A 24,226-nucleotide genomic window follows, 5' to 3' on the forward strand; every position below is an offset into this window, starting at 1 on the left:
TGGTCTGACTGGTCGTTGTTACTGGGAGGTCGAGTGGAGAGGAAGGGTTGATATTGCCGTGAGTTATAAAGGAATCAGAAGGAAAGGAGACACAAACCACTCATGGCTTGGAAGGAATGATCAGTCCTGGTGCCTGGGCTGCTTTCATGATGGTTACTCTTTGTGCCACAACAACAGTGTAACATTCAGTCGTCTCCCCTCCTCATCCCCTGTCTCTAACAGAGTAGCAGTGTATTTGGATGAGGCTGCTGGCACTCTGTCCTTCTACAGAGTCTCTTCTGACAGCCTCAATCACATTCACACCTTCAACACCGCATTCACTGAACCTCTTTATCCTGGGTTTGGGCTTCAGAATGACACCTCACTGACTATATGTGACTTAAAAGAAGACACAGAGAAAAACTCAGAACTCTGAAATCATCTAAAACAAAAATTAGCAGTGAGCTGCCATAGTATTTCTTTCCAAAAGAGAACAACAGGCAAAGCTTTTTGCTTTAAAATCCTCCTAATATGGCTGCTCCTTTATCTTTAGGTGTAGGACTAAATAGTAATGGCAGTGTGTGAGGACTGTCCTGGTATCAATCTGTCCTTCTAGAGAGTGTCGCCTGATTTCCTCATCCACATTCAGGCCAGCAGTATCACAATAGCTGAGCCTCATTAGTTTGGTTTTAGAATTAAGAACCACACCTCAATGTAATCAAAAGATTTTAACATGTTTTTAATCGATGGATCAACTGTGAGTGCCAGCATATCCAATGAACAGTACTGGCTTTTTGTTATGTCCTTGCTGTGTTTATTCGTTTATTTGTTTATTTATAAGGAACCCCATTAGCTTCCACAACAGTGGTTGCTAGTCTCCCTTGGGCCCAAGCCATCAAACACAATCAAATAAAATATTATGCAATAAAGTGGAAGCAAAACACCCACATAATATGGCTCTTACATCCACAGTGAGGTTTTACAATTGTGAAAATGTAAGCATATAAATATCAATAACACTGAGACAAAATACACAAATTTCCATTACAAATCACATTGCCCTTTTACAATATTTACAATAATTAAAATCTGCCTAAATAGGCTTTTAAGTGTTTTTTGAAATTATAAATAGATGATAATTCTCTAATTGCATAAGGAAATTTATTCCACTTAAAAGATGCTCTAAATATAACAGAGTTTTTCAATAAGTTGCTTTTAACTTGAGGAATTACTACATTGCTGTTTGTTGAAATTGGGTAGGAAAAAATAGTATAATATAAAATAGTATAATTTAGCTTGTACAGGAAACCAAGAAAGTTTATTATGCATTTTTCAATATTTCTATAGTATGAACACCTTAACACTAATCTTGCCGCCTTATTCTGGACTAACTGCAGCCTGTTAAGATCTGTGTTATTAGCTGCTTACCAAATGATTGAACAATACTCTGGATAAGATGAGTGCATTAATGACATCTTTCATAATTGAAGAAGTAATATATATCCTGTGTCCAATTTTCTTAATAATAGAGTCTATGTGCTGAGACCATGAAAGGTGGTGATTTATGGTAACTCCAAATAATTTAATCTGGGTGACCTGTTCTAATACCAGCTTTAGAAAGATTCAGTTGTGGGCTGTTGAATAAGCATAATCTACTTGCAATTAACATAGATTTGGATTTAGATATGTTTAAAATCATGTTGTTTTTACTTATCCAGTCAAAATCGTGTTGTAATACGCTGGTCAATTCAGAGTTGTCTCTGGCTGAATAAAACATGGTGGAATCATCAGCATACATTACAAGATGAGATTTATCCAAAACATACGGCAGATCATTTGTGAAAACTGAATAGAGAAGTGGACTGAGGCAGCTGCCTTGGGGCAGACCACAGTTCATTTCGCAGCCCTCGGAAAATTACCATTATAATAAACCTTTTGCCTTCTTCCAGACAAATAACGTTTCATCCAGCACAAAGCAGCTGGTGAAAATCCATAACGTTTTAGTTTATCGATCAAAAGATCATAATTTATATATCAAATGCAGGACAAAAGTCCAAGAATACCACCCCAACCAAATTCCCATTATCTAGATGTTTATACCAGTTATCTGTCATGTGAATGAGAGTTGAGCTAAAGTAAAAAGACAACCAATGCTTTTATTGTCGACCAATAATTTTAGAGCTGTTTTATAATGAAAGTCAGTTGTTGGTATTTTTTAAAAATACATGAAGGAATGTGTTCATTCATTCAGTAAAAGGACTAGATGTTACAATCCCTGCTAATGCATTGCCGCAAATGGAGAAAGCCTTGAGGGATGGCTGTTACAAGGAAAGGCAGCCCAGAAACTTTACCAGCGGGACACATCTTTGTGTGCCTCAACTTCACAGGGTGTTTCGGACTTTTATCCCAACCTAATCTGCCATTTTGTTTTTACCTTACTTGCCTTTGAGATTTGATCTAGATTATCATATTAAAATTTGGGACATATTTGGATTCATTGGGTGTTTCAGCCGTTATCACTAGACACCCTCATTAAGGAGGCCCTGCCAGGGTTGATCAGACCCCAGACTAGTTTTTTAGAATTTATTTTCTTCTATTAGTTCACTACAACTGAGAAGTAATACTTACCTCTTTAATATTTAAGGAGCCTCACTTCTTCAAAGGGATAGAAAAGGTGATACAGAGAAGTAAGACCTCGGCTTGTCCCCCTCCCGGACAAATGCTGATCAATACTGAGACTCCTCTTGGTTCGTGAAAGGTTGAGCACTGACAGATTTTCTCTTTCATTCAACTTTCTCAGCTAGACAGCTGAGGACCTGGTTGTATTTCCATGTGTCCATGTGCCCTAAGTAAGGCTCGTCCTACAAACAACCAAGATATGCTGAGTGTTGCTGGGACTGTACACAGGGGGCAAGATGGGTACTTTTCTAAACCACAGCAACAGATTTATTGGGGAAAGCAGCACATCATATGTCGCTCGGATGATGAAACATAGCTATTAGACTCCATTCCCCAGATTTCACTCCATGAGAGTTTCCTCTTTTCAACACTCTTGCAATTCATCCAGCGACCCTGCTTGGCAAGCGCTACAGCTCTGGCATGTCTTGCTGTTTTCTCCTGTCGACGCACCTCCTCCACCATCATTTTCAATGTTCAGTTACAGATGCCTGTTGCCACCAAGGTGTTACTGCTCCAAGACAAATCCTCCTCTGCCCTGTTGGACGTGACCCACCACGTCATGATTGCGAAGATCAGATTTGGCCTGTAGCACAGATGTGGCTGGGGTCCACTTTCTCCCCGTTGCTAGAGTGGGAGCAGTGCCAATCACTATGGGGTCCCTGGAGTCTGTGAGTGACATCTCAAGGAATTACCAATGCTTCGTTTGACCTGTGCCAAAGTCATACAGCCATGCTTTCTCCAACTAAATTCAGAGTCACACAGGCCTAGAGACCAGTTTAACTCCATGTCAAAGGTTTCTAGGGTGTGTGTATGTGTGTTCTCTGGGACACCAATGATGATTTGATTCACACAGTTTGTTCAGGATTTATTATGTGATTTTATTTATCGCTTTAACTCCGTATTTTTTTCATGTAGTTGATTATAAATTATTTTTGTGGTCTTTAAAATCACTAGGTTTTGAAAAGTGCCACACAGCACTTTAACATAGTGTTAAAACATATACACTGCACAATCATACACCAATATTTCACTGGATTGCCTTTAGCTTCGATGACGGCCCACATTCTCTCTGGCATTGTTTCAGTAACGTTATGCAGTTCACGTTCAGGTCACCTACCAAATACCCTTTGGGCACTTTGGCACCAGAAACCTTCATCCAAAAGGTAGGAACTGAAACTCACTATTCACTAGTGAGGATTCCCAGTTAGTGAGACATATTGGGCAAATTTCTTAAAGCTACACAGCTGTTTAGTCCCATATGAAAAATACTTGTGTTTTTCTTTGGAATGGCCTTTTTTCTGGCAGGATCTTTAAACATAGGGTTCCCAAACCGTTTCGTCAACATCGGCCCAAAACTTCATCAATTTTAATGCCCAAAGTTGAATTTAAAACTTAAAGGCAGATTTGAAGATACTTCTCATAACAACAATATAACATATTAAAAAGCAGGGTTTTTTGCAAACTCTAGACAGGAGGGATAGTAACAAGAAGTTGAATTTTTTTATTTATTTATTTAGGACAGTGCATGTTAATGAACATAAATGTAAAAAAAAAAAAATTACATGAATGTAAACATGCCAGATTATAGCCAAAGGCTAATTTCCATCTGTTGTCCTTAAACATAAAAAAATAGACATAATAATTCATAAAAATTCATCATTCATTCATAATAAAAACTCCATCACCAAACTTACACATACACACCATTCTGTTCCCAAATAAAACATTAAAACTATACAACTCATACATGATCACACACTTGATTTGTCCATAACCAGTTTTTAACCTTTGCCTTAAACAAATTGAGTGTAGAGCATTCTCTAATGGGTTGACTATGTAATCTTCAGATATGCCTAATTGGCAGCCTAAATCTTCATTTATTTTCTTACAATATAGAGTAAAGCAATACGTACCCACAGTTAAGTGTTATTTGGCATTTTTGCTTAAAAACTTATTAAAAAGCTGCTTGTTTCACAAACTCTAGACAGGGGGATAGTAACAAGAAGTTGAATGACTATGTAAAAAGTGTGTAAAGTCTTCAGATTTGCCTAATTGGCAGCCTCAATCTTCATTTATTATCTCAATTTAGAGAAAAGCAGTAAATCCTCACAGTTAAGTGTTATTTGGCATTTTGCTTAAAAATTGAAAAAATAGTTAAAATATTTATAGAGTTTTTCGTTCTTTCAGCTCTGAAAAGACTTTTCTACCATTTACAAAAGGTTCAATCTGAGAATTTAGAATAGTTGCCTTTGCAAACAATGAGTCACCTTTCTCACTCACTATGTATTAATAGACCTCTCTGCATTGAATCATATCTGTTATTAACCTCTGTCTCTCTTCCACAGCATGTCTTTTATCCTGTCTTCCTTCTCTCACCCCAACCGGTCGCAGCAGATGGCCGCCCCTCCCTGAGCCTGGTTCTGCCGGAGGTTTCTTCCTGTTAAAAGGGAGTTTTTCCTTCCCACTGTCGCCAAAGTGCTTGCTCATAGGGGGTCATATGATTGTTGGGTTTTTCTCTGTATCTATGAAGCGCCTTGAGGCGACTTTTGTTGTGATTTGGCGCTATATAAATAAAATTGAATTGAATTGAATTGAATTGAATTTTAAACGGTCTTCCTGTGCAGTACCCAGCAGAGAACCGCTGGTATCAGATCGGCATCATGTCATGGAGCGAGGGCTGCGATCGTGACGGGAAGTACGGCTTCTACACTCACCTGTTCAGGATGACCAAGTGGATAGGCAAAGTTATTGAAAAGATGCGAGGAAGCGATGATGAGTAAACACAAACCATCGACGTCAATCACTTCACATTCAACCCTGTTAAGCAGCATGGCCCCAATAAAGATTGTCGACGTATTGTACCCTGGCCTCTGGTGTTATTCAAGCCTTGGTTTGCAGCAATAAGAGTCAGAGAGTTAAAGTCCCATCAGAGCAGCTTTTATATGAACAAAGATAGAAAATCAAACCGGCAGAAGGAGGTCAAAGTTCACGCTCAGATACAAACAAGATAGCACAAACAGCCATCTTTACATTTAAGGTCACAGCAGTCACTACAGTGGCAGGCATGGCCTCATAGTCCATTACTATTCTGATAAACAACATATTCTAAACCAGGATTTACTACACAGACATAACACATGTGGGATATGTTGATAATTTTCAGGTTGGGCAGGATTTCCCTGCTCAAAATGGATCTTAATGTGTTGACTATAAATGTAAGTTGAACAGGTCTACGTATACTGTAATTTATTAAGGCAATGACGCTGTGTAAACTGAGCACAACTCTATGAATTTCCCATTCTGACCATTTAATAACCAAAAAGCCAACGTGATCTTAGGAGTTCTCTGGGGATTTTTCCAGAGGTTTGTAGCTACCAGTCAACAGATTGTTAACATAAACAGAGGTTATAGCTGCACTGTACACCCCTTTACTGTTTATTCATACATGACAGAGGCTCTAAAGTGTTCTCATTATGTTTGTTTACTCCTGAATCATCTTCATCTGTTGAGCCATTTTCATGATCTCTTTGACTTCAACAAGTTTCTCCAGCAGTGCTACTCTAGATCTGTTAACCAAAGTTCAGTTTAAAGCATTACAGTTACAGCAGTGATACAAACTAACCACCAAATCCAAGCCCAGAGATGACCTCAACTTTTCCTGAGCACCAGTGGGCTATTAACTATTAACGAACTCTAAGAGGTAGAGTGATAAGCTTGTGTTTCCTTCCAACATTTGCCAAATAAAGGCCAAAAGCTCTCCTTAGTCTGCAGCTGGATGGACTAAAACTCCAACATCTGGGAATGCAGTTGAAGATCAGAGCCTGACAGAGGTGGAGAAGCTCTTCACGAACCTGCATCGCAAGCTGCAGTCCAAGATGATGGTAGTTAAAATCTGTTGGCAGGATAAGGGACCCATTGAAGATGCTCTGTTATTTAGACTCAGATTTGGTGTTTCAGATTGTGTGCGTATTCCTGCCTTAGAGGCTAAGTGTTTTGGGTGAGAAGACAAGATTTTGGTTGTTTAATTTCCCCGATTTAGTTATCTCCATTCTTTATAATTTAACAAAGTAGAGCACAATTGCTGAAAAGTGCCACAAGGTGGAGCCCCGTTCCTTGCTGTGCTCAACTAGTTATAGCACAATACAGAACAGAGGATTTTTTTGTATAAATATGAAAAACTGAACTTACCAAGAAGACTGTTGGAGGACTGATAAATGAAGGCTGAGTTCAGACAGCTGAAAACTTTAAAAACTTGTTTGGGTTGATCTTGTTATACCACATAATAATACCAACTACAGATAGACAAACAAAGAGGTTTGTAGTTTGGTGTATATTTCAGATTAAGGACAAAGGCTGGAACAATTTTTGTACATGTAAACAGAGTCAGTGACACAAATTGATTAAACACTTTGTTTAACAGCAGAGTAAACATTAACGTGCTCCAGTCGACCTCAGGGTCTGCAATGTTCACCGGGTCACGTTTAAGATCACCAAAAATAAGAATTTAACATCTTTTTAAGTCAAAATCATGAAAAAAATGGCCTTTTATTATCCTATTAGTGTAAGCGCTTCCCACCAATGTGAAACTAACAGATTAGTGATGTAGTAATGTAACGTGTCACTGTACAAGAAAACAGTCATTCATTATATTTACTACCAACAGCACCTGAAGCAACGGACCCTGGACTTACTCCACTAACAGGACAGCGTATTCAGCACCGCTGCTCATCAGTAAAGCTTGCGGTGATGCAGCTGTGAACTGAGCGGCAAATATTTGAATTTTCTTTGTAAAACTTTAGAAAAATCTGACGTTTTTTGACCAACAGCTGGAAACTGAGTGAAATTTAGTTTCAATAGAAAATGAGAGACCAGAAAATTTACTTTATCAATACTGAATTTGAATGAATCAAGTTTTTACCTGCAATGTTAAAAATTTACTATGTTCCATGTTTTATATTTACCCTTTTAAACATTTAAAAAAAATGATACTCCATTATTTATTTATACATTACTGACATTTTTGCTGACTTAGTCGAGACTTAAGACTGAAACATTTACTTTTATATTTCATGTCATTCACAAAAGATTAAAAATAAATGTCATGTAAAATATTTATTATGCTCATTGTTATAAATTAGTATTTATTTATTATTATTTCTATAAATCTTGAGCATGATTACCTAATTACTGTTCTTTAATAATTAATTAATACTTTTATGAAATAATACTTATGTGTTTTCAACTTTAATTGATTTTTGACCTTGTGTATTCAGGTGAGCAGTCGATTGTGTTGTCATTTACATTTTTCATACATTGGAAGATTTTTTCCATTTATAGTAAAATAAAAATGTTTGAATGTAAGAAAAACGTAAATGAGAGCATGTCAATAAAAACACATCAGTAAAATATGTTTTAAGTATTAAAAAAATACAAATAAAGTTCAAACATTCAAAATAAAGTTTCTTTGATTTGTGAATTAATGATCAAACTCACTTCATCAGCTGAAGTTGCAGAACTGCTTTCTGTTGTTTCCAGCTGTTAGTTTTGCCTGTAAATCAGATCCACGCAGATCACCTGCTCCCACCTCAAACTGCATCACCACAAGTCGACTCAGACTTGGGAATCTGCGATCGATTCACTCACTGCAGGAATGAACGCATGAAACTCGTACAACGCGCACAGTTCTGATTTAAGCACATCCTCAGGGTTCCTCGACCACCTGCACCGCCACCACCTCGCTGTCGGCAGTCCGGTGTGTGAGCAGGTGTCTGTTCAGGTGAGTTTTTCGGGTGTAGCTCTTGGTGCAGAAGGTGCAGGCGTAGGGACGGATGTTGCTGTGGGACAACATGTGTTTCTTCAGGTCAAACTTCCTCCGTAAACATTTCCCGCACTCCGGACACGAGAACGGCTTCTCTCCTGGAAAACAGACAGAGAGGCGCTCGGGTTCAGAACCGGCACAAAAGCATCTGGAGTTACGACAGCATATCTTTGTGTACCGTGATCATGTGACCAGCTTCCTGTCTTACCTGTGTGTATCCTCCGGTGTTCAGTCAGGTGACAGGAAATGGAGAAGGCCTTCCCGCAGTCCTGGCAGACATAGGGCCGCTCGCCCGTGTGCGTCCTCATGTGTTTCTGCAGGTCACCGCCGGACGGCCAGCCTTTACCGCACACCGTGCACACGTACGGCCGCTCCCCGGTGTGCCGCCGCACGTGCACGTTGAGGCCAGCGAGCGCGGTGAAGTCTTTGGAGCAGTAGGGGCAGCGGTAGGGCCGCTCCCCAGTGTGTGTCCTCAGGTGGCCCTCCAGGCCATCGCGGGTCTTGAAGCGCTTGCCACACTGCGAGCACAGGAAGCGGCTCTCAGCGGTGTGGGTCGCCCGGTGGGACTGCAGGCCGGTGAGCGAGCCGTACGTCTTGCTGCACAGGTCGCACTGGTACGTGCGGAAGGTGTGTGTGCGCTGGTGGATACGAAGCTGGGTCACCCCTGGAGACACAAACATTTAAACACATGTTTAACCTCCTCTGGGAAGGAGACTCACATCATGGATGTGCGTCAGTATGGATCAGGATCTCGAAGGAATGTTTTCATCACCTTTGTTCAATCTGTGCAACACAGAAATAAGAAACAAGGACTGGACTCAGGACTGATAAGGTGTATCTAATAAAATGACAGTGAGTATAAATGCCATTTTGTTCATTAAGCTTGTGTTGTTTCCTTTTTGCGTAAAAATCAGATGTGCATCGAGAGCTGCCACCACACTGGATGTAATGAAACCCTTTCCTAAATCCTGCAGCTGCTTTTACAATGTGAATTATGATCTGAAAATGTTTTACTTTCCCAAGATGAGCTCTACAAATTCTCTATAGGCTCTGTTCACGTGTTTGTTTTACAGCAGCTGGCAGCAAAGTGCTAGTGACCAAAACACTGACGACTCGCTGTGTAATACCTCTTTGAGACGGTCTTCATGTTTGTTCCCTAGCACACAGTGGTTACCAGGGGGAGGGAGGAGGGAGGAAAACAGCGGGCAGGTTAACAGTACATGGTTAACAATCATGTGACTGCAAAACCTGAGCAGGTCTGAGGAAAAGTAAAAAAATAAAAAGTATAGCGCTCGATTATTTCGGCAAGTATTTTTGTTGCTTCAGGGTTAATAGGATGAAAAATAATTATTCTTTCTGGGAAAATTAATTTTCAGATGATGACGGTTGTTGATGAGCAGGCTTTTCGTTTTTTAACATTGTGTTGTAGCTCTGAAATGGAAAATAATTCTAAAGGAAAATAATGAAAGCATCAGACTCTTGACTGTTTTAGAGCAGCAGCTCAACAGCAATGTTTTGTTCCACCGTCATCCTTTTTCCCAGAAACATCTTTAACAGAGGGCTGACTCAGATGAACTTGATGTGAACCTGCTGTTTTCTGCTCACCGAGTGAGTCAAACACACACAGCTGCCTCGCTGAGCTTTTAAATCCAGATCTGCTGCTAAGCTGCAGAGGTCAATGAGCCCATGGAAAGTGCTCTGAGTTAGTGGGGTTCACCGCTTTCAGTGGTCTACCTGAGAAGGTCTGGTCACAGAAGCGGCAGTTGTAGCGGAGCTTCGCCCCCTCCACCGAGTGCGTCTGCAGGTGTCGCAGCAGCCGCGTCTGTGAGCTGAACGTCTGATCACACATTGTGCAGGTGAGGTCGGGCAGCCGGTGCTGCAGCCGATGGGCGTCCCTCTCCTTGGCCGACTCGAACACCTTGTTACACCGGCTGCAGGTGAAACCTCCCTTGTCCAGGTGTGTCTGCTTGTGATTGGTCAGGCTGGATAGATGGTGGAACTCCTTGTCGCACTGGACGCAGTGGTAGATGGGGCGTGCCCGGTGTGTGCGCTGGTGCGACAGCAGCTCGGCTTTGGTCTTGAACATGGCGTTGCACTGGAAGCAGGACAGAGACCTGACGGGTCGGGGAGAGGGCCTATTCTGAGGGAGGCAGGGCTCTTTGTCAGCGCCGCCAGGTTGAGTCTGTTCGAGCACGGATGTCGTTAAGGCCGAACTGCAGGACCTGTTAGTGCGTAGGTGTCGGATCACCTGCAGACAGTCAGACAAACATCTAAGGGAGTGATGTATGTATGTATGTATGTGTGTGTGTGTGTGTGTGTGTGTGTGTGTGTGTGTGTGTGTGTGTGTGTGTGTGTGTATATATATATATATATATTTTTTTTTTTTTTAATTTAAAATAAATAAATGTGTTTTCATTTTTATGTGTGGTCTTATTGATTTATTTTAAGATACTTTTTTTGTTCAAACAGACAAAAAAGTGACCATATAATTACTTTCATACCACACTGAGACACTGACACAGTACCTGTGAGCGGTAGATGAAACATTTGCCACACTGAGGACACTTGTGAGCCACACGCTGGGAATTGTGGGAAATGCTGTGCAGAGCATTAGCTGTGACCTCTGAGCAGGAGAGATCTGATTGAAGAAAGACAGGAAGCTTTAATGACTAGGTTCAGTTTCTATAGCTTTGTCACAATTCTTAGGCCGCATCCTTTGAAGGACCCGGCCTTCGTGGTCTACGTGGGCCGGGTCCTGTGAAATAGGACGGTCTAGCCTTCAGATTTGCGTCACCAGCTTTCTCAGTGGAGTTCAATAAATTCCTTGCTATCTAAATTATAACAGGACATTAGAGTACATTCTCGACCATCTCACGCTTCTGTTTAATTAGTTTTCTGTTTGACATTTATTCAGCTGTGTGAAAACTATAACTAATGTCAGCCAAACCGATTTACTCAGGAACAAATAAAATACTGAAAAAAGCCAAACAATAACTTTTTAAAGTTATTTAATAACTTACATATCATGTTTAACCTGAGTAGCGAAAGACCGTGCAGGGTCTAGAAACAATGTGCCGGAGTCCACTGTTCTCACCGGCTCTAGTGAGCCTTGACCTCCCGGTCAGCTATCGAGCTGGTGGATAACAGACGTCTCAGAAAACGTCAGAGCACTTTTGCAAATATGTGATGTCTCGATAAACCAAGCAAATATTTGAAGTTTACACAGCTACATTCTCACCTGAAAATATCTTAAAAGTTTATTTTGTGACCCAGAAAGAGTAATATTAAAACTAAGTAGCTGCCGCCATTGTTGGAAATGGGAATTGGCTGGGCCGCGCTATGAATTCTGGGATAGGTTGGGCTACGAATGATACACCCGACTAGGGATGGGTATTGATAAGATTTTCACGATTCCGATTCCATTTTCGATTCTGTTTAACGATTCGATTCTTTATCGATTCTCTTATCGATTCTTTTTAAAAAAGGAGAACACTAAGGTCGATTAGCTTAGAACTTTGTTTTATATCTTCTCTTTGAACAAGATAGAAATTTAGGAGTAACATGGCCTTACAAACCCAACAGTGAGATCTTAAGAGATCCACAGCCTACGGCTCTTCAATGGGGTGTCACAGGGTCCCCAGGAAAAAAAATTGTAAATGTAAAATAATAAAATAAATATTCTTCTGTAGCAATAACAAAGTATAACATAAATTATTCTGCAGCAATTACACAAGAATATCCAGTAATGTCCCTGCCTACAATTAAACACATTCACTTACCGAAAATCGGGGGCATCTGCCGTGGCAAATGGGCGCAAGCCTTTGACCACAAACTTAGTCACTGCTCGGTGACATTCGTCTATCCTGGCCCGAAAGGAGACGCTACCGGTAGACTGCAGCGAGAACTGCCAGCATCTGAGCCAGACTCTGTCTGTCTCTCTCATCATCGTCACCTAAATGCACAGTAATGGCAGGTTTTGTAATAAGGCAGATCGCGCTAACATAATATGCACTGTTAGTTGATTATTTACCTGCCGCATTAACGGGAGAGGACGTGCAAACGTTACCGCTGCTGCTGGGTTGAGATTCACGAGTCCGGAGCGGAATTAAAAACACGACATTCATTTAAGGTTATCGCGTGTTTTGTGAGCAAATGCTTTTGCATATTCGTAGTGTTTCCTCCCTTAAATGAAATATCTACTTTGCAAGTATTGCAAGCTGCCCTGTTGTCATCCGTTCTCGTAAAGTATAATCAAACTTTTGAGCGTTTGAGCTTAGGCGCCGTGTTTCCTGCCAGGTAAATGACGCTCCGCAATGTGGTGACGTCATTCGGGGCGACTGGAATCGATAAGGGAGTCGTTTGCAAAAATGGCAAACAATTCCAAGGAATTGAAAAAGTGGGAACCGGTTCTCAACAAGAACCGGTTTTCGATACCCATCCCTACACCCGACCCAACTTTCAAGTCTGGCTGTGATGTAAACAGCCTACAAATGTGGCCGCCAAAGGATGTGGCCTAGGAATTGGGACACAGCTTATATCTACGCGTGTGTGTGTGTGTGTGTGTTACCTGTGTCTTCTGATTGGTTGACAATGTCTCCACATGAGTCCCTCAACCTGACAGGCAAAAGCTGGTTATATTTTCAAGCTCTGAGGACTCTGAGGGATCCAGGATTATTTAAAAAACAAACAAACAAAAAAAGGTCTCACCTGTCCACCTCCACAACCACAGGTGTGACTACACATTCATTGCCGACTGCTGCCGAGCTCTCATTGGACGCCTCCAGCTCTGAACCAATCACAGTCTCCTCGATCTCTTCCTGCTCGTCCTCTGTTATCACCACCACCTCCACCTTCACCAGCTCCACGTCCAGCTGCAAGGGGCTACTAACCTCAGGTAGCACATCTGATTGGATCTCCGTTTCAGGTGGAGGAGGGTTGGGATTGATCAGTTTAGTGAAAAGGGGGTGGGACCACACAGACAGGAGGGTCTCCTCTGTATCACAACCCACTAAGAAATAACCCCCCCCCAAAACATTAAAGATCAGCAAAACTGAGTCTGATTCTCATTTAATTTGATTAGTTCTTGATTACTTATTTACCTGTCGCCAGTGCCTGTCCCTGTAAACAGCTCTGATTGGTCAGCAGCTCCCTCAGATCATCCTTGTCCGCCTTCTGCAGACAGTCCTCCAGCCCAGAGGGGGCAGCATCGAACCAGGAGGCAGCCTGAGATGGATGAATGGCCACATAAATGAAAATGAAATACAGCAGAATTACTAGATTGACTGTTCAAGGTTTTACTGATCACCTGTTTGAAGTCGGGAACAGGAAAGAGCTGCTCGATCCTGGACAGGAAGTCAGATATGAGGGACTGGAGGGCGGAGTCAAACCTCTGGTCAAACACCTCCTGGAAGACAAGCACAGAGAGAGGTGAACGATGGACGGATTGAATGATGAAGCTTTGTGTGAAGCTGATAATTCAAGGTGGCAGCTCTGACCTGTAGGAGGCGTTGAGAATTGTCTGGACTCTTTGTCAATTTGTCGGTGAGCATCAACAAAGCAGACCAGCATTCGCTTACGTCTTCATCCAGCTGCTGAGAGAACAGACGAGACACAAAAAGAAACTTTTATTTTCAGCAACAACTGAGGACATCAGCCAATAGTTACTATTATTTTTCTAGTTATTATTTTATGAGTGGTCGTATCATTAATGATGCTAGTTTTTATTAGTCTCCAAGCATTTTTCTGCTTAATAATTGTTCTAATAATAGTTTTTCTGCTTATTTCTTGTCATTTTCTAAGACTTGTTTCCATTGTTGATTCTAGCTGTTAATTCTTGGCCAAATGAGCACAGGAAGAAACCATTAAATATTTTTTCCTAAAATAATGTCTCGGTATATGGTATGCATTACCATAAGTTTTCTTATGGTAATGTTAATACAGTCATGTGAGAAAATTAGGACACCCTATGAAAGCCTGTATATTTTAAAATATATTTGGACATATGGATATTTAATATGAATTTTAATGATACTAAGGGATCCAAATAATATAACTAAACAATTAAAAATAAGAAAAGCCTTTTTAAAACTTTATGTGAAATGTAATTTAAAAGACAATTTCTGGTGTGGAATAAATTAGGACACCCCCACCCGTTATCCCACTTAAAATGGTTAAAATCACACACAGGTGTATCACGTCAGGTGCACATGATCAGTAAATCTTTAACCATCATTTTAAAGGAGCCTTGCCTATTTAAACCTCAGATTTAGTTTGGTGGTCTCCTGACTGTTGAAGTGTTGAAGCGAGCGCCATGGTGAGATCTAAGAGCCGTCTGATGCCCTCAGAAAGAAAATTGTGTCCGCTTATGAGTCTGGTAAGGGATTCAAAAAGATCTCAAAAGAATTTGACATCAGCCATTCCACCATCTGGAAAATTGTTTACAAGTGGAGGACATTCAAAACAACTGCCACCATGCCCAGGTCTGGCCGTCCAAGCATATTCATCCGCGGAGCAGACGCCCAAAGAAGTCATCAAAAATCCCAAAAATGTCATCATAGGAACTACAGCAGGCTCTGGCTACTGTCAACGTGAAAGTGGATGACTCTACTATCAGAAAGAGACTACACAAGTTTGACTTTCATGGGAAGTGTGCAAGGAGGAAACCTTTGCTCGCTAAGAAAAACATTAAGGCCAGACTGAAGTTTGCCAGAGCGAATGTAGACAAAGACCATGACTTCTGGAATAATATTCTTTGGACAGATGGGTCTAAAACTGAATTCTTTAGACACCAGAACAGTAGACATGTTTGGCATAAACCAAACACAGTCTTCCAAGAAAAGAACGTCATACCAACTGTGAAGCATGGAGGTGGCAGTATTGTAGTTTGGGGATGCTTTGCTGCAGCAGCACCTGGCCAGCTCACCATCATAGAATCCATCATGAATTCTGTGTATCAGAGGGTGCTTGAAGAACATGTGAAACCATCTGTAAAAAAACATTAAAGCTGAAGCGGAACTGGACACTGCAACATGACATTGCATGTCACGTGGGGTGACTTAAAACAGACTGTACATGCCAGAAAACCCCCAAACATCTCACAGCTGAAAGAATTCTGCATTGAGGAGTGAAACAAACTTGCTTTTGATCGATGTCAGAGACTGGTAAAAGGCTACAAAAGGCGTCTCACTGAAGTTATATCAGCCAAACGGGGCAACACTAGTTATTAGGGGGTAGGGTGTCCTAACTTTGTCCTCCATTAAAATACACATTTTTGTTCATATTTGTTTTTTGTATGTGTAATTTTTTGTTGTTGTTGTTGTTGTTTAATTGCAACTAAGTCACTTTCTTTTCCAGTAATACATGAAAACATGATTGGACATTGATATGTGAACATTTCTTAATAAAGAGCAGATTATTTAATGGGGTGTCCTAATTTTCTCACATGACTGCATGAAAGGCAGCAGAAGTTCAACTGATAATGGAGAACAACGACATGGTTAATGTCATGAAGACCAATTGTACAATCAAAGTTTAGATATGGACGGCTGAAAGCACAAAAACATCATAGCAATTCATTTAAAGAAGGAAATATTGAAATGTGCTGCATTAATGATTCACTGCTTTTTAACATATTAAAAAAATGCATTAGTTTAAATTGTTTGTAATTTAAATAAATATTACAATTAATGTTTAAAAAATGTAAAATAAACACTGATATGAGGCATTTTCAGTTATTTAAAATATATATTTAAATACATTTTAGTGCACTGATAACGGTGCAGGATGTTCCATCTTAAATATTTGTTATAAAATATTATATTGTTAATTAGATTTTATTTATTTTTTTAAAAGCCAAAATAAAACACACAGGGCTGGTGTTGGTTTCCAACATTTATCAGATTGATTACACCATTAATCAATAAAGAGCTGGGGTGCGGTGAAGTGACACAGATCCTGTAAGCCTGTCCAGTAATCTCCCTGCTCTCTCTCCTGGGCTTCAGTACCTGGATTAACAGGCTTCAGGCCAGAGCAGCACAGAGAGCAAAGAGCTGCTTTTGGTGTTAAATGAGAGAATTTCAAGTCATTATTTTTTTTGAGAAAGGTCCCGATTTAGTGCTGCCCAAACATTTAACAAGCTGAAGAGCTGTAGACACACACTCACTATTAACCTGGTTTTCTTTTGATTTTGTCATGAAATAAAGGATTTAATCAATTACTTCCAGTTAAGTGACTTTTCATGTTGAATCCTTTACTGAAATCACAGGAAACAGTTTGAATAAAAATAATTTTTAGACACAGTCATAGTCTGAATTACTTGTGGTCTCACCGTTGCCTCAGAGTGGATCCTGTCTAGGTGGGAATGGATGGCAGCTGATTTTGGTTCTGACAACGTGACCTAAAGAAAAAAACAACAACAACATAATCTGACATGTCCCTTCAATGTTAAAAAGGAAAAGTAACACACTCTATTTTGTTTAAAGTTTAGATTTTAACATTTGTTGATATACCTAACTATAAAATAACAAATGAAATTCAAATGAACCAAGAACAGAACCCTGAGGAACACCACGGAGAAAAAACCCCCCTATTTATTACATTTACATTGCTTATTTAACACTTGTGCATGAACTTTCCTGAGTTCCTGTAACTGTTTCGTCCTCTAAACACTGTGGAAACTAGGAACTATCAATGTTAATATAAAACCATTCTGGGGACTTTGGGGGTTTTCTACTACAGAACAGGCACTCTGCAGCACAAGAGGAACCTTTAAGTAAAGTCTAGCCAGTATGCAACCATCTTGATAAAGACTTCTGACACTTATTTCATCACTTGTTCAGAAGCTTTATTTATTTTAATATCGAAGGTCACTTGGAGATGAAAATTGCATCAGTATCTTTGTTGCTATTATACTAATACCCAGGCACACAGAGTATACGCTCCTCTCTCAGATGTTGTACAGCAAGCATGACATATACATCATTTACATCAGGTGTGGTAAAGATTTAATTAACACTTACAGTTGTTATTCCTTATCCAGCCAACATAATGTGTTAAAAACAGGTGGGAAAAGGGAACTATTGGATAGTTCATGAAACCTTCAAATTCAGGAGTTACATTCTCTCCTTGCATAACACCAACCTTTGCCCTCAGAGCCAGCAGCAGCAGACACCTCTGTCTGTCCGTCAGCAGTTGCGGGACGGCCTCAGTCACCAGGGAAACAAAGTCCTCCAGCATCCCATAATGCCTCACCATTTCGTGCCGTGCAACCTGCCACATCGCCGCTGTTAGCAGGCGGAGAGGCGGGACGAGGAGACGCAGGGAGGAGAGGGAGAGGAGGGAAGCTGCCGGAGAGGACAGGTTGACATGTCAGAGCAGGAAGCATCACTTGTCTGGGTCAGTGTCAGGAGCTGCTGCACCCACACCAACCAGGACTCTAATGTTATTCTTACTTAATGCAACTGTAACAATATGTAGGAAACTCAGAATGTAACAGACTTTAGTTTGTCAGGGGAGGTAAATTAGGGATGTACCCATATAAAATTAAAAAAAAGGCTCATTAAGGTGTGCCAATTTGGCCACACCCTAATCATATTGATAATTATTACAATTTATAAACAGACAAACTGTTATCAGTAAACAAATGAGGTGGAAATATTTCAGGAAGTTGAAGATCTTTTGATTAAACCAGAGAATTCAGAAGTTTGAAAAATGTAACTTGGGAGTTTGCCTGACAAAAGAAGCTACCAAACTCTGTTAAAAAAGTCTCAGCATTTTAAAAGTCAATGCTTATGATCGACTGAATGCATTTAATAAAACCGCACTAAATACATCTAAATAATTACAATATATAGTTTTAAATCGGCACAGTTTGATATAATATAGCTTTATTTAGACCTTGGAGTGTCATGTTTACCTTTAGTCCCTTTAGTGATCATTAAATGATTGGTGTGTTGGTGAATTACAGCTTATTCTACTATTGTGAATGCACTGTTGGCAAAACAGGGATTAGTGACTTACATGACAGCCAAACTGCTGCTAATTAACAGTTTAAATACCGTTAAAATACAAGCAGCCATCTCCACAGTCTATCAGTGATATATACGACTTTTATCATAAGCAATCCACGCTTGATGCGTTACAAATACGCCGAATTAAAATGTAGCTACAATCGACTTATTATCAGCTGTTAGAGGCTAATCAATAAAGATTAACGTTTCAAAAACTAAGAACATATTTAAAAAGCAAAATCTTTGCATAGAGTTTGGTTAGTATGGGTGCATGCGCACAAGTTGGTGCTAGCTGGCTATCGCTCGGTAATTAACAAAAGAGACAAAAATCCTGATTTATTTTTAAAGAGCACCAGAATAACCGATAAGAGAGCAGAGTAGCAAGCACATACCCATTCCGCGTGCAAACCCACTCACTGTAAGCCCAATTTTTTCCAAAATGTTAGCTACAGAGGCTAACGGTTAACTGTTTACACTACAGCTACCGACGGCTCCGCCCCCTTTATACCGGAACCTTTTTTGAAAAGCCAAAGAAACACATCCGGTGCACGCGTGCGTAGAAGTGGGGTTTATTTTCGTCCGTGATCCAGGTGAGTGGAACAGGTGTGGCTTAAAGGTCATTATTTGTGCTTAAGAATAGAGTTTATCCTCGTTTTACCTCCTCAGCAGGTTCACTCCTGAACAAGTTGAGAAACTTTATTTATTTAATATGATTGTATTAAATTCTATAGTAAAAAGAGTTAGAGAGCAAAAATCATGATTAGGACAAAATTGTATCAATTAACTAAAATCCAAAATCTGATATTGATAATTACCTTAAAGAAAAAAATTTAACAATTAAAAAAATTCATTAGTTGAAATTGTTTGTAATTTAAATAAATATTACAATTAATGTTTAAATACTGATATGAATACTGATATGAGGCATTTTCAGTTATTTAAAATATATATTTAAATACATTTTAGTGCATTGATAAAGGTGCAGGGTGTTCCATCTTAAATATTTGTTATAAAATATTATATTGTTAATTTGATTTTTTTTTTTTTTAAGCCAAAATAAAACACACAGGGCTGGTGTTGGTTTCCAACATTTATCAGATTGATTACACCATTAATCAATAAAGAGCTGGGGTGCAGTGAAGTGACACAGATCCTATAAGCCTGTCCAGTAATCTCCCTGCTCTCTCTCCTGGATTTCAGTACCTGGATTAACAGGCTTCAGGCCAGAGCAGCACAGAGAGCAAAGAGACGCTCGAAATACAGAAAACACAAACAATACCAGCAGTGAATGTGGAAGAGCTGGAGGCCGGACTTTGTGTGGACTTCGGATGGATCTGCGGGGGGTGGAGAAAGGTCGACAGTCAGGCCTGTTCCTTGGATGCTCCTCGGCTCCTGCTGGCCTCCTCTATGGCCGTCTGGCTGCCAAATGCTGGAAATGAACCTCTGTGTTTCTTGTTTCTTCATTTAAATAATTTATTGTAGCTTTTAACAAAGTGTGCTTGTAGCTTTTTCACAATTTACACCACAGTTTTATCAGGAAACAGTCTGTTTGTTGCTGCTGTAGCGTTCTGCACCACAAGGGTAAACATACATATCCTCGTAATGGATCCTGACAGAGAAGAAGCTGAAGTATTTTCGGACCCCGAGGACCCATTTGCTCTAACAGCAGAGGATAAGGAACAGGAGGAGGATGAGGAGGAAGAGGATGATGATGAGGAAGATGCCAGGATTTTCAACGCTTGGATGCAGCGGTACCGGGGAGGGGAACAGCAGAGTAAAGTAGGAGAGGAAGAAGATGAAGATGACGAGTCAGAGGGAGGAAGACTTAAAAGCAGAAGCAGCCCAGAGCCTCCGGCAGCGGTAAAGTCGGGCCGCCGAGCATCACTGCCATGTCCGGTAAGAACACCAGTAACTGTACAACTCCAGACCAACTGTAAAGTGCAGTAGTGTGTGGTCAAAGGGAGGGGTAGTCATTAATGCTTGCCTTCTTTGATATGCTGAGCCATAATTAAGATTCAAATGTTGTTGTGGACAAGTCGTCAATCACAGGAACTTAAGCACAAGAAGTTCTTCAAATACTCAAAAATTGGAAAAATTCCTTAGTGATACAGTCCTAAGCTCAAGAGCAGACAGTGATAGGTTGTTTGTTGAGATTTTGTTCATTTTGTCAAGTGAACAAAATCTTTCTTCAAGGTCAAGAAAAAGTTCATCTCCTTTATCATTCAGAAAGAGTCATTTAGTCCAGAGGGTCATGGCCATCTGGCTGTGTGGATACTCGGTCTAATTGGGATACAGTGGTCAGTCGCTCCTTTTAACTTGTGCATGACCTGCTTCCCGTCTTGCCATGATGGGGAAGGTAATGAGAATTGAATTCATGCATTGCAATATCTTGTCCACAGGCTCTAAAGAATTTGGGAAATTCTTGGAGCCAAAGATTTTTTTTGATGCAGTCTTTGGTCTTGCTTTCAAAGATAAGATATAGTGCTCAGGCTACCAGAAGAAGTTCAGTCTGAAAACTGGTGTGGGCATCTGATGCAAATTTCTGCTCCTGGTGGCAGTCCCAGAGCACACTGGGTAAGAACAACTTGGGATGATATCTGGCAAACATTACTTAAGCCTTAGCTTCCCAGCTGAGGTCTATTTTTTGATGTATTCAGGCTGTATCCAGAATCCATAGCTTGCTCTTTTGAAGTAGATTCCAGTGGATGGCAACCGATGATGCATTAAGAATGTCTGCCCTTTAACTGTAATTTAACTGTGGTTACATTGTCTGTGCTTTTTTTGGGTTAATGTCACAAACAACTTCTAGAAACGTGTGTCTTGATGTATCATCATGTATCTCAATAATCTTGAGAGAGATACATTTTGCCAGTAATCAAAGTGACTTCATCCTTCTCTTGGAGGGACCGTGAGTTCACAATAATGTGTTGTAATGGGTTCCGACTATGGATTGGGTGTGAGTTGCTGCCCAAAGTGAAGGAGTTTATATCAGAGTTTGTTTACAAGTCAGGGAAGAGAGGAGCACGTGATTGACAGTCAGATTGGTGCAGTGTCTGCAGTGAGGTGACACTGTATTTGTCTGTTGCAGTTAAAAAAGAGTTAAAAGAATCAGATCTCACATAGAAGCAGAAGATACGAGTTCCCTTTGATGTCTGTGGTCTCCCTTTGAGACAGGGGATCAGAGCAGAGCTGCTACTCCTGCACACTGAAAGAAGCCAGTTGAGGTAGTTTGGACATCTAGTTATGATGCATCCTGGACGCCTCATAGGTGAGGGGATTCAGGTATTTGCAACCAGAAGAAAGAACTAGGACAAGTTGGAGATGGTCTGTCCTCGAGTTGTCTTGGATTCACCTTGCTCCCCCCTCAGAGGTCCAGGAGGAGGTGGCGAGTAGGAGACTGATGGATATCTTGTTTCAAGACTTTATCATCTAGCTCTTTCCTTTTCTCATAGCATTGTAGTGAAGGATGATCAGGAGCAAATGGTGCCCGTTTTAATGCAGTTACCATTGCAAACCAGTTGTATCAGTTTATATCAGTCATACTTTCAGTCTTCAGGGTGTTCACAGCTCATGAACACTCTGTCATCCATAAACCAATGTCTTGTTTACTGTTTTCTAAGCTTCAGCCTTGCAGTTTGGTTATAAGGGGAGTAAAGACTCCCAGAGGTGCTAATGGAGCTTTTAGGTACATGTTCTTGTTTGTTTTTTGTTAATGGGATAACTGGATCAGTGAGTCTTTTGTTTGTTCAAGACTTTTTTTAACGGCAGAAAAAAATTAGAAACAAAGAAATAAAACTGTGAGAAAGAAGGAAGGCAAATGTTTACAGAGAGTAATGAGTTAAATGTTTATTATAAGCAGTCCACTGACATTTCAGTTTTTTAAATCATCCTTCAGTTTTGTATAGTGAGTATTGACTTTAATGTGTACTTTTTAACTTTATTAGTCATATTTTTCTCCTTACTTTGCTTTATGATCTTATATACTATATTTGCAGTTCGTATTCAGCATTTTGTGCCTGTAAATTACTTTGAATTGCATTTAGCGTTTATGCTCCCTGCATCAAGTTTGATTAATTGATTGATCTTTTGTCTTCAGTCCACTCTGTCGGCCATGCAGCTGTCTCGTCTCCACTCGTCCACTCAGGCTCCGGTGACGGCGAGGGTTTTGTTGCGTCGCTCTTCCTCCCGCCGCCTTCTTCCATCACCTATGGAGGCCGCTGTACCCACCTCAGAGCGCAGGCAATCTCTCATAACCACAATCCCCGAGGTTGTGCCACCTGAGAGGCGGGGACAGTTCAGAAGACGTAACGTCATGTCGCTGGTGTGTAGACGCACTTCCCGATTTTTATAAGACAAAATTAAATTGTGTTTTTAGGCTCTTTGTGACTTTAATTGTTTGTGTGTTGCAGAGCGATGCTTATAGTGTGTGTCTGATCTGTCATAACGACTTAAATAACGGCGCTGGCGGCACCAGAGAGCTACAGTGCACACACACCTTCCACAAAGAGGTAGCACATACCAGCAACAACATCAACACATAAACCTTTTCTTGGGTTAAAAGTTGGGCAACCATAGACGGGTCACAAGTAAACTCAGCACAGACAGATGGACCCTGGAGGGTTATAGAGGTCCAATGAAGGCCCTGTCTAAGGTGGATGACACTGAAGAGATCAAGTAGATGATTGCAGACACTCATACAATGACAGAGTCACTAAAATAGGTTTAAAACAAGTTTGGTTTCCCCCTTTTTAAGATTTTGTAACAAATGAAAGACATGTTAGTCCAGTCTTCCTCTGAGACGTTTTAGGCCATTCATTAGTGAGAAAAAGATGCAACCACTACAAAGACATCTTTTTGACTCAATGGTCTTGTTCCTCTACATGCTGGTGCTCCAGGACTCCATGATGGTAACGTACTCTCTCATGCCTTCTCTCTCCTCAGTGTATCGAGGAGTGGTTGTGGAGGAAACAGTGCTGTCCAACATGTCACGTTCAGGTGTCCATGCCACAGCCATCTTACTGGAGCTCCAGCAGGGTCATAATCCCCTAACATCACCAAGAAAAACGTCAATTAAACTGGACTTTATTGGATAACTGCTTTTTTAAAGCCCAGTGAATTTATCATTGTCTTTCAGAATATTATCAGAAGAGGAGCGTGACTTTTGACGCAAAACGTTATTCAATAGATTAAAAGACAAAAAGATTAGCACTGAGTATTTATATAAGGAAACATCCTCTGTCTTTTATTTGTCTCCATTTTGAGCCACACTGGTTTCAACAACCAGGTTATCCTGAGAATAAGGGAGTGTATTCCCTGTTTTAACACCCATATCGTCTCAGTGTGATACAAATAAGTCATATAGTAAAGGACCAACGCTGTAGCTGGAGAACAACCAAAATAACCTCATGTATGTTTTTTTTCTTTTTGTCTTCTTTTTATGGTAACTTTAACAGTAATCAGTAATGACTTTAAAATAAAATGTAATTGTGTCCGAGGAGAAAAATATGGTGCAGACATAACAAATTCCCAGTCTTAGAAAAAGTTTGGGTTTTTTTATTTCTAAAATTAATTATAGTTTCTTCTGCTAGTCTGTTATGCTCGGTTTTTATTTGTTTTTTTCTTGTTCTATATTTTATCATTTCATTTGTCTTTTGGTGTGAATATTCCTATATTTTATTTGCGGATAATCACTCAGTTATCTCTGTAATCAATTTTAAACGAGCTCTACCAATAAATGAACTGA

The 24,226-nt window shown here is 40.3% G+C and overlaps 2 protein-coding genes across 4 annotated transcripts; one reads left to right on the forward strand and one right to left on the reverse strand.

Moving 5' to 3' along the window:
• Positions 1-6,969: 6,969 nt before the first annotated feature.
• LOC146361537 (uncharacterized) lies at positions 6,970-18,983 on the reverse strand. 3 transcript variants are annotated; one of them, XM_084920724.1, is made up of 12 exons: positions 18,876-18,983; positions 17,615-17,817; positions 16,803-16,871; positions 13,972-14,064; positions 13,782-13,880; positions 13,576-13,699; positions 13,184-13,484; positions 13,044-13,090; positions 11,002-11,114; positions 10,211-10,724; positions 8,685-9,140; positions 6,970-8,574 (listed from the first exon to the last, which is right to left on the reverse strand). In XM_084920724.1, the coding sequence occupies exons 1-12, from the start codon at positions 18,877-18,879 to the stop codon at positions 8,360-8,362; spliced, it is 2,238 nt and encodes a 745-aa protein (XP_084776850.1). In that variant the 5' UTR covers positions 18,880-18,983; the 3' UTR covers positions 6,970-8,359. The 3 variants fall into 3 exon arrangements, with proteins under 3 accessions (XP_084776850.1, XP_084776849.1, XP_084776851.1); XM_084920723.1 differs by having other exon boundaries at positions 13,972-14,067; XM_084920725.1 differs by lacking the exons at positions 16,803-16,871; positions 17,615-17,817; positions 18,876-18,983 and adding an exon at positions 15,326-15,415 and having other exon boundaries at positions 13,972-14,067.
• Positions 18,984-19,691: 708 nt separating this feature from the next.
• LOC146361538 (uncharacterized) lies at positions 19,692-24,222 on the forward strand. Its single transcript, XM_084920760.1, has 4 exons — positions 19,692-20,379; positions 22,580-22,804; positions 22,893-22,991; positions 23,425-24,222. Exons 1-4 carry the CDS (start codon positions 20,086-20,088, stop codon positions 23,530-23,532), a joined length of 726 nt encoding a protein of 241 aa, XP_084776886.1. The 5' UTR covers positions 19,692-20,085; the 3' UTR covers positions 23,533-24,222.
• The last annotated feature ends 4 nt before the right edge of the window (positions 24,223-24,226 follow it).

Source organism: Perissodus microlepis, chromosome 23, assembly GCF_051167445.1.
Source record: "Perissodus microlepis isolate ML-2025 ecotype Zambia chromosome 23, ASM5116744v1, whole genome shotgun sequence".
NCBI classification, from domain to species: Eukaryota; Metazoa; Chordata; class Actinopteri; order Cichliformes; family Cichlidae; genus Perissodus; species Perissodus microlepis.

What these genes read in the sequence shown, in the direction of transcription:
- LOC146361537 (XM_084920723.1), bottom strand. An exon ending in GTGGTTGTGGAGGTGGACAG is followed by an intron (nt 13,091 to 13,183) that starts GTGAGACCTTTT and finishes TTTGCCTGTCAG; the next exon opens with GTTGAGGGACTCATGTGGAG. An exon ending in ACACCGGAGGATACACACAG is followed by an intron (nt 8,575 to 8,684) that starts GTAAGACAGGAA and finishes TCTGTTTTCCAG; the next exon opens with GAGAGAAGCCGTTCTCGTGT.
- LOC146361538 (XM_084920760.1), top strand. Translation starts at nt 20,086, where the DNA reads ATGGATCCTGACAGAGAAGAAGCTGAAGTATTTTCGGACCCCGAGGAC. An exon ending in GAGCATCACTGCCATGTCCG is followed by an intron (nt 20,380 to 22,579) that starts GTAAGAACACCA and finishes TTTTGTCTTCAG; the next exon opens with TCCACTCTGTCGGCCATGCA. An exon ending in CACACACCTTCCACAAAGAG is followed by an intron (nt 22,992 to 23,424) that starts GTAGCACATACC and finishes CTCTCTCCTCAG; the next exon opens with TGTATCGAGGAGTGGTTGTG.